Genomic DNA, 9,986 nt, shown 5'->3' with positions numbered 1-9,986 from the left:
GTAAAAAAAGATATACCTCAAATACATTGGAAAAATATTAATGAGAAATGGTTACATGATGAATGAATATGAACATATAGGTGAAAATATAATTGATAAAAATAAATTAGTATTAATGGAAAAAAAGTAAAATGGAAAACTATCATTGAGATATATATGGAAGTAATGAATGAATATAAAAAGGATGAATGGGAAGAAAGTCGAGGAGATTTTTTACAAATCTGTTTAGAAGAATTTATTAAGAAAGATAATGAAGACATGAATAATATAAATGATGAATTACCTATTGAACAAAGTGAAAATATTGAAGATATTCTCATGTTAGAGAGACAAAAAATTATATGGCTTCAATGGATTAAACGAAATAAATATATGCTACAAAAATGGAATAAAGAAGAATGGTTTCATAAATTAAAAAAAAATTGGAAAGATGAAATGAATAGATATGATCAGAAATTATTTTTTTTGAAAAATAAAGAAAGTGATAAATGTATAAACCCTATGTTAGAAAGACAAAAATATATATGGAGAAAATGGATTGCAAAACATTTATATCATCTTGATGATTTGGAAAATGAAGAATGGTTTAATTTATTAATGAATAAATATGAAAAAGATAAAGATGATTTGAAAAGTGATAGAAATGATAAAATGGATGACATGGAAAAGAAAAAGCTGATAACAAAATTATTTATTGAAATACATATGATGGTAATCGAAGATTTTAAGGAGGAAGAATGTTTCATGAATAAAGAAAATTTTGTTAATACATATATAAATGAGTTGAAAAAAGAAGAAGCTTGTGAAAAAAATAGAGAAATGTTACATATATTGAATAATATAAAAAAAGATATAAAATTAGGATATGAAAATACAAAATTGAATGAATGGAAACAAGAAAAATGGTTTGATAATTTAAAAAAAGCATGGAAAGAAGGTGAATGTAAAAAAATCTTTGTTGATATAGAAAAAGGAAATTTGGACCTGACACAAATTAATATAATAAATAATTATATGTTAGAAATTCAAAGAAGTTTGTTAAAAAAATATTGGGAAGATATAGAAATAAGTTGGATAGATGATGATAATCAAACTGACTGGTTAAAAATAGCTATAAATTTGAATGATTATGACAATAACAATAAAAAAAAGGTATTTAATAGAAGATATAATTATATGAGAAATGAAAATTTACATATTAAAAAAAAGAAGAATATCATAAATGAGGAACATTCAAGTGAGGATAATAAGTGTATATATCAAAATAATCATTCTTATATTAAAAGGATTATAGAAATATATATGGAAAGGGTAAATGAAATTAAAAAAAAAGAATGGGAAGAGAACAAATGGGAGTTTTTAAAAATTGCTTTAGAAGAATATATACAAATGCAATTCAAAAAACAAAAGAATTTATGTATTGAAGAAATAATAATAAAAAATAAAAATACAAATGATGATAATAATGGCTACCTAGAACAAATTTTTTTGTGGAATCAATGGATAGAAAGGAAAAGATATATAATGGAAAAATGGAAATATGAAAAATGGTTTGAAGAATTAAAGATTGAATGGATAAAAGAACAGGGTATATATATAAAAGAAGAAGAAATAGAAACATTTATAAAAGATGAAGAAAAAAAAAAAATAATAAATAATAACAACGACAGCAACAACAACAATAACAACAACAAAAATAATAATAATGATATATTAATCCAAAATGAAAAAATCGTGTGGAAAAGATGGTTAAAAAAACAAGAAAAAAATATACAAATATATAAAAATGAATTAAATGATAGAATAAAAGAAACACAAACAAAATTAAATCTATTTAATCAAATCTTACAATTAAAACAAAAAGAAAATGAATATTATAATATAAACAAACAGACAAATCAAGATATGACACAAACAAATATTCAAAATATATTACAACAACAATATAAAAATAACACACAAGTAAATATAATACTCCAATTATTATATAATGGTGATATCAAAAAATATGTTGATCAATTAATACCTCTAACACAAAAAATACAAAATAAAATGAATACAGAAACATGTAGTCAACAAAATATCAAACAAATGCTTACAAATTATATAGATGAATGTAAACCTATACAAAATATATCAGAAGAAAATATTTATACACTATATCAAGAAATCAAAAAAATTATAGAAAAGATGGAATATGAAATTATTCGAAATATAGAAGAAACATCAAATCAGTTGAAAACAAAAATTAAAATATTATTTGATAAAATAAATGAAAAATATCAGGACTTATCAAAAAATTTAAATCAAATGAATGAAGAAAAAATGGAATTAGGACAAATGGAAAATAATCTAAAAGGGAAGCATGAACAAATAAAAAAGGAAAATATTCAACAGGGAGATATAAAATATATAGAAAGTAATAATAACAATAATAATAATAATAATATTAATAATAATAATAATATTAATAATAATGGTGAGAATTATGATATCCGTTTTTTTGATTCTACTAACCTTTTTGATCATTCCCAATTTGTTAGAACAAAACAAAATATAAACAACCAAAAAAATAATATACAAAGCAACATAAATAATATCAAAAGTATGATAATAAATTTACAAAAAGAAATAAACAATTATAATATTCTTAAAACTAAATACAGCCATTTATATGATAAAACTAAAATATTAGAAGAATTAAAAATATTAACTCAAGAAATTAATAATAAAAATATTATGACAAAAATTTATGATATAGAAACAACATATCAAATTAATTTACATAATATAGAAAAAATGTTCAGAAATATTAATAGTATTCATTATAAAATAAATATGTTAAATATCTTAAATGTATTAAACACTTCTATCAAACAAACATATAATAATAATATATCTATTGAAAGCTTAAAAAATAAAATTAATAACTTAAAAAATTCAACACAAGAATATATTAATCAAATTAATTCTATACCATCTAATTTAATACCAGAACATATAAAACAAACAAGTCTAAACGAACTAAATATTTATATTAAACAAATATATGATAAATTAAATGAAAATGTTATTAATAATTTATATACAAAATCTAAGGATTCACTACAATTTTATATTAACAAGAAAAATAATATTACTATTAATATAAATAATGATGATAATAATAATAATAATAATAATATTGTATTTAATGATATAAAAGATTATGAAATATATAAAACAAATAAATTATACGAATGCATACAAATCAAAAAAGATATAGACGAATTATATAATATTTATAATCAACTATTTAAAAATATATCCAATAATTATTATAAGCACTCTCTAAATTTTGTATATTCTCTAAATAATCATATGGTATATATTTTTCAAGATACTAAATATGGAAAAACTAAAAATGAAAATATTTTATCAGACATAGATAATATTATAAAACTAAATGAAAAGAAAGAATCATATAAAAATGTAGACACAAATAAAATACAACAAATAAAAGAACAAATTAAATATTTCTTACAATTATTTCATATATTTCAAGAAAATATAAATAATTTCCAAAATTTATATAAAGAATTACATAGCAAAATGAACGATAAAATTAATAATAATCTTAAAAATATTGAACAAATTTTTATAAACGATAATTATACATTACAAGAACAAAATACATTTTATAATCAACTCCAAAATCAAATCATACAAATAAAAAATACCAATCAAGAATTCATACATAATATTAATAACAATCAACAAATATTAAATAATTCTCAAGTACCAAATATTGTTTTTAATATTTATAGGAAATTTCAAAACATTAATAATGATATTAATAGGAAAAGATTTAATATACAAAAAAAAATTACACAGACAATTAATTCATATGATGTAATAAATTACAACAAAAATAATATGCTAAATATTTTTCAACAACTAAAAAATATACAACAACAATTAAATACAACAGAAAGACAATTGAATGATATTAAACAAAATATCAATCACTTCAAATATTTGAATCAATCCGATCATACCATTTCTATACTAAATATAATCAAAAATGAAAAACAAAAAATTCAACAATTCAACAAGAACATACAACACTTCAAGGAAGACACACAAATTATGATAACCAAGTTAATACAACCCACACATATACAATTCCATAAAATGAAATCCACAATAACACAACAGGAAGATAATACACATCTACAAAGAAGTCGACTCACAAATGATGCTACACAAATTCATAATATAAATGATACAAATAATGCAATGAGAAATAATAGAACTAATGTAAGACAAAATGGTAGTACATATGACGTTATAAATACCACCATGGCTGTCAATACAAATCTTTTAACAAATGATGATCAACAAAATAATCAAAGGAACACTTATAGAAATAATAATATTCATACAAATGAAATGAATACAAATAATGTATATCCAAATGATATCAATACAATTAATGTATATCCAAATGATATCAATACAAATAATGTATATCCAAATGATATCAATACAAATAATGTATATCCAAATGATATCAATACAAATAATGTATATACAAATAATTATCAACCAAATAATGATGAAAAAATATCATTACAACATAAAACAATTAATATATCACAACGTACCATGGATGATTCAAACCTCAATCGAAATAATAATACATATAATACATCTTCACAACAAAAAAATAAACCCCATACAAATAATAATAGTAATAATAGATACAACCATTATGATAATAAACAAAACGAAAATAAATATAATCAAAGAAAACCATCAGCGAATGATAACTCATATTATAGAATTCTTTATGCTGGAGGAATTACTGCTGTCTTACTCTTATGTTCAAGTACTGCATTTATGTTCATAAAAAACCCTAATGAACCACATCATATTTTTAATATATTCCAAAAGGAATTTAGTCAAGCAGATGATGAAGAGTTACAAGAAAAAGAAGAATATCTGCCTGTATATTTTGATGAAAATGATAATGAGGATTTTAATGATATATGATTAAATCGTATAAACAATGGACACTTACATCCTGTTATTAAAAATATATATATATATATATATTTATTTATTTTTTATCCATTTGGATGATATTATATATGATATTATTGATTTGTTCCCATTTTTTATTATTTTTTTTGTTATTTTATCTCATTAATTATTTTTTTTTTTTTTTGTTCTTTTTGTGTGTGTACTTTCTTTTATAATCATACTACCATCCTTTCCATATATACATTCTTATTATAACACTCCTTTTTGTAATCACAACATTAAAAAAAATTTATGGAACAGTAAATATATTAATGTATTTATTTTAAAATTATAAAAAAAAAAAAAAAAAAAAAAAAAATTTTATATGAAAACATAAAAAGAAAATTATTTTTTCGTTTGGGAGGAATATATTATGTATATAATTTTTATTTTTTCATTATTTTTTTTTTTTTTTTGGCTAGCTCAATATTTTTCACCTGTACATGTCAGAATTTTATAAATTTGTTACACATATATATATATATATATATATATATATATTTATATGTTAAAACAAATAATATGATTTTTATTAAAAGGATAATTAAATTAAAAGTGAATTGTTTCGTTTATCATAGTACCTTAATAATTTGAATATGTCTATTTAATCAATTATTATATTTTTACTTAAGGGTTCCTTTTTTAAATTATACAAAATATATATATATATATATATATATATATTATATTTCTTTAATAGAACAAAAGGTATTTATTATTTTTTTATCAAAAAAATAATTATATTATATAATAAAAAATATAGGCACATATAATTCTATATTTTGTTAACAATATTGTAGTTTTCTTCTACATTATATATATATATATATAATGTTATACAAAGAGCACTAGGAAATATAAAGGTAAGAAAAAATATTCATTCAATTATTCACTTTATTTTAATAATATATTCATGTCAACCCTTGGTTACTTCATAAAAAAAAATAATAACATATATAATAATAATATATATATATATATATGTAATAATTTATATTTAGAATGATTATTATACTAAAAAAAAAAAAAAAAAAAAAAAAAAACAGAATAATTAAATGGCCTTATTTACAAAATATTTGAATTTTTTCTTTATTTTTTGAAGAAAAAATATACCAACAAAAAAAAAAAATTATATATTAAAATATATATATATATATATATATATATATATATTATATATAAATTAATTTTGAAATGTAATTATCAAATTAATTGTATATAAAAAAAAAAAATGATAATAAAAGGTTTTAAGCTTTTCAAAAATATATACACACATGCATATTACGGTGTAAAAAAAAAAAAAATGGTACTAAATTTAAGAAAGAAAAAAAAAAAAAAAAATTAGGTACCCATATAAACTTCATTTTTATATAAGAAAAAAAAAAATATAATCACGATAAAATATTTATAAAAAAAAAAATTTATCTAAGTTTATATAATTTTTATTATTTTATTTTTTATATATAAAATAAGTTTTTACACCAATTAAACAATGGTAAATGTAGGATTGTTCTACATAAATGAATAAATAAATAAATAAATAAATAAATAAATAAATATATTTATATATATGTAATTTTTCTTTTTTTTTTTTTTTTCAAATTTATATTATTAAAAAATATGATTTAAAATAAATTCATAAGATTTCTCCATTAATTTATAAAAGGCGGTTATGTAAAAATTAAATGTTCCAAAAAAAAAAAAAATAAATAAATATATACATATATATATGTGTGCGTTGAATAAATTATACACCCATGAAGAATTAAGTCACATAATAGAATGATAAGAATAAAAAAAAAATTAATTTTGACCATTATATATATTCATCTGTTTATATTAAATAGTAAAGAAAAAAAAAAAAAAAAAAAAATATATATATACATATATATATTAAACGTGCTATATAAACATATTTATGAGGTCATATGACTCTATCACAATGATAATTGTGTCATCATATATATATGTAGATACATAAATAAATACTTACATATATATATATATATATATATATATATATATATATTTATATTTATATATAACATGTTAATTTTGAATTTACTATATGTACAGGATTAAGTTTTGAAAATGCAATAAAAAAAACGAAGAATCAAGAAAATAATCTGACGTTACTACCAATAAAGAGCACTGAAGAAGAAAAAAATGATATAAAAAATGGAAAGGATATCAAAAAAGAAATTGATAATGATAAAGAGAATATAAAAACAAATAATATCAAAGATCATTCAACATATATAAAATCATATTTGAATACAAATGTAAATGATGGTTTAAAATATTTGTTTATTCCTTCTCATAATTCTTTTATAAAAAAATATTCTGTATTTAATCAAATAAATGATGGCATGTTATTAAATGAAAAAAATGATGTGAAAAATAATGAAGACTATAAAAATGTGGATTATAAAAATGTTAATTTTTTACAATATGTTTTTAAAGAGTTATCTAATTATAACATTGCAGATTCTATTGATATTTTCCAAGAAAAAGAAGGACATTTGGATTTTGTTATAATACCTCATTATACTTTTTTAGATTATTATAAACATTTATCTTATAATTCTATATATCATAAGTACTCTACACATGGAATGTATATAGGTGTAGATGCTTTTATTAAGAAAATAAATGAAAGATATGACCAAGTAAAAAGTAAATGTAATGATATAAAGAATGATTTAATTGGAACTATAAAAAAATTAGAGCATCCTTATGATATAAATAATAAGAATGATGATTCCTATAGATATGATATATCTGAAGAAATCGATGATAAATCTGAAGAGACAGATGATGAAACCGAAGAGGTAGAAGATAGTATACAAGATACAGATAGTAATCATACTCCTTCAAATAAAAAAAAAAATGATCTTATGAATAGAACGTTTAAAAAGATGATGAATGAATATAATACAAAAAAAAATAAATTAATTAAATGTATAAAAAATCATGAGAATGATTTTAATAAAATATGTATGGATATGAAAAATTATGGTACAAAACTTTTTCAACAAATTTCATGTTACAATAATAATTTCTGTAATACAAACGGAATAAGATATCATTATGATGAATATATTCTTAAAATAATATTATCTGTTAAATCAAAAAACTTAAATAAAGACCTATCAGATATGACAAATATTTTACAGCAAAGTGAATTATTATTAACCAATTTAAATAAAAAAATGAGTTCCCATATATATATTGATACAATAAAATTTATACATAAAGAAATGAAACATATTCTTAAAAGAATTGAATATCATACAAAAATAATAAACGATAAAAATAAAATAATTCAAGACAAAATTAAATTAAATATATGGAGAACATTTCAAAAAGATGAATTATTAAAAAGAATTTTAGACATGTCAAATGAATATTCTTTATTTATTACTAGTGATCATTTAAGACAAATGTTATATAATACATTCTATTCAAAAGAAAAACATTTAAATAATATATTTCATCATTTAATTTATGTACTACAAATGAAGTTCAATGATGTCCCAATTAAAATGGAATATTTTCAAACATATAAAAAAAATAAACCACTTACACAATGAAATGACAAAACATGGTATGTATATGAATATATAAAAAAAAATATATATATATAAATATATATATATATATATATATATATATATATATATATATATATTTTATTTTTTATTTATTTTATTTTTTTTTTTATATATATATCATATACTCTAATTAGACAAACCATCAATAATTTTTTTTTCACATTTATCTTTTAATTGACTTCTTATAAGTGATAATCTATTTCTACATTCTTTTATAAAATCAATAAATTCTTCTTTTGAAACATCTTCATCACTTAATAAATTATTAAATAAATCATTATAAGTTCCAGATGCTTGTACTTGTATCTTACCAACACCAAAAACGCACGTTTCCCACAATTCTTCTTCCTCTTCTTCAATATCATCAATATCATCTATTAATTCTTCATATAATTTTCTTAAATCATATATAAGATATAAAAATTTATACTTTTCACTCTTACATAATTCATTCCATATATCGTGCATCTCTTCAAATGAAGGAATATCATTTAAGATATTAATCATATCATCAATTTCATCATCTGATAAAAGATTCAACGCTTCATTTATATCATTATTAAAATCATCAAGGCTAGATATATCATTTGAATCGCTATATTCATCTACATCATTTTCTAATAATTCGGAAGAATCTATATTGGTACTTCCATTTGAATTAGTATCACCATTGGATAAAAATGTGTCATTTGATTTTTCAGACTCATTTGATTTTTCTTCCTCTCTTTTTTTTCTTTCTTCTTCTAATTTATTTTTTTCTTCCTCTCTTTTTTTTCTTTCTTCTTCCAACTTATTTTGTTCTTCCTCTCTTTTTTTTCTTTCTTCTTCCAACTTATTTTGTTCTTCCTCTCTTTTTTTTCTTTCTTCTTCTAATTTATTTTTTTCCTCTTCTCTTCTTTTTCTTTCTTCTTCCAACTTATTTTTTTCTTCCTCCCTCTTTTTCCTTTCTTGTTCTATTCTATTAATTTCTTCTTCTCTCTTTTTTCTTTCCTCTTCTCTCCTTTTCTTATCTTCTTCTTCTTTTCTTTTTCTTTCTTCTTCTCTTTTTTTTCTTTCTTGTTCTAATCTATTAATTTCTTCTTCCCTCTTTTTCCTTTCTTCTTCTCTCCTTTTCCTTCCTTCTTCTTCTCTTCTTTTTCTTTCCTCTTCTCTTTTTTTTCTTTCTTGTTCTAATCTATTAATTTCTTCTTCTCTTTTTTTCCTTTCTTCTTCTCGTCTTTTCTTTTCTTCTTCCTCTCTTCTTTTTCTATCCTCTTCTCTTTTTTTCCTTTCCTCTTCTAATTTGTTTTTTTCCTCTTCTCTTCTTTT

At 19.5% G+C, this 9,986-nt stretch overlaps 3 protein-coding genes across 3 annotated transcripts in view; 2 read left to right on the top strand and 1 right to left on the bottom strand.

Annotated features, from left to right (window-relative positions):
- Positions 1-165: 165 nt before the first annotated feature.
- On the top strand, positions 166-5,034 carry PADL01_0422900 (reticulocyte binding protein homologue 4, putative; the record flags this gene model as incomplete). The annotated part of the gene is made up of 1 exon (XM_028685352.1): positions 166-5,034. One exon carries the CDS (start codon positions 166-168, stop codon positions 5,032-5,034), a length of 4,869 nt encoding a protein of 1,622 aa, XP_028536859.1.
- Positions 5,035-6,846: 1,812 nt separating this feature from the next.
- Positions 6,847-8,657, top strand: PADL01_0422800 (reticulocyte binding protein homologue 5, putative; the record flags this gene model as incomplete). Its single annotated transcript, XM_028685351.1, has 2 exons — positions 6,847-6,910; positions 7,141-8,657. 2 exons carry the CDS (start codon positions 6,847-6,849, stop codon positions 8,655-8,657), a joined length of 1,581 nt encoding a protein of 526 aa, XP_028536858.1.
- A 147-nt stretch (positions 8,658-8,804) lies between these two features.
- The window catches only part of PADL01_0422700 (Plasmodium exported protein (PHISTc), unknown function), a gene marked incomplete at both ends in the record, with an annotated part of 1,786 nt that continues 604 nt past the window's right edge, over positions 8,805-9,986 (bottom strand). Inside the window, one exon of the mRNA XM_028685350.1 lies at positions 8,805-9,986. This exon is cut by the window's right edge and continues 312 nt beyond it. Coding sequence (XP_028536857.1) covers positions 8,805-9,986 — 1,182 coding nt within the window.

Source organism: Plasmodium sp. gorilla clade G2, assembly GCF_900097015.1.
Source record: "Plasmodium sp. gorilla clade G2 genome assembly, chromosome: 4".
Lineage (NCBI taxonomy): Eukaryota > Apicomplexa > Aconoidasida > Haemosporida > Plasmodiidae > Plasmodium > Plasmodium adleri (nom. inval.).
The sequence above is the reverse complement of the archived record's forward strand: the minus strand, read 5'-3'. Positions and strand labels throughout refer to the sequence as shown.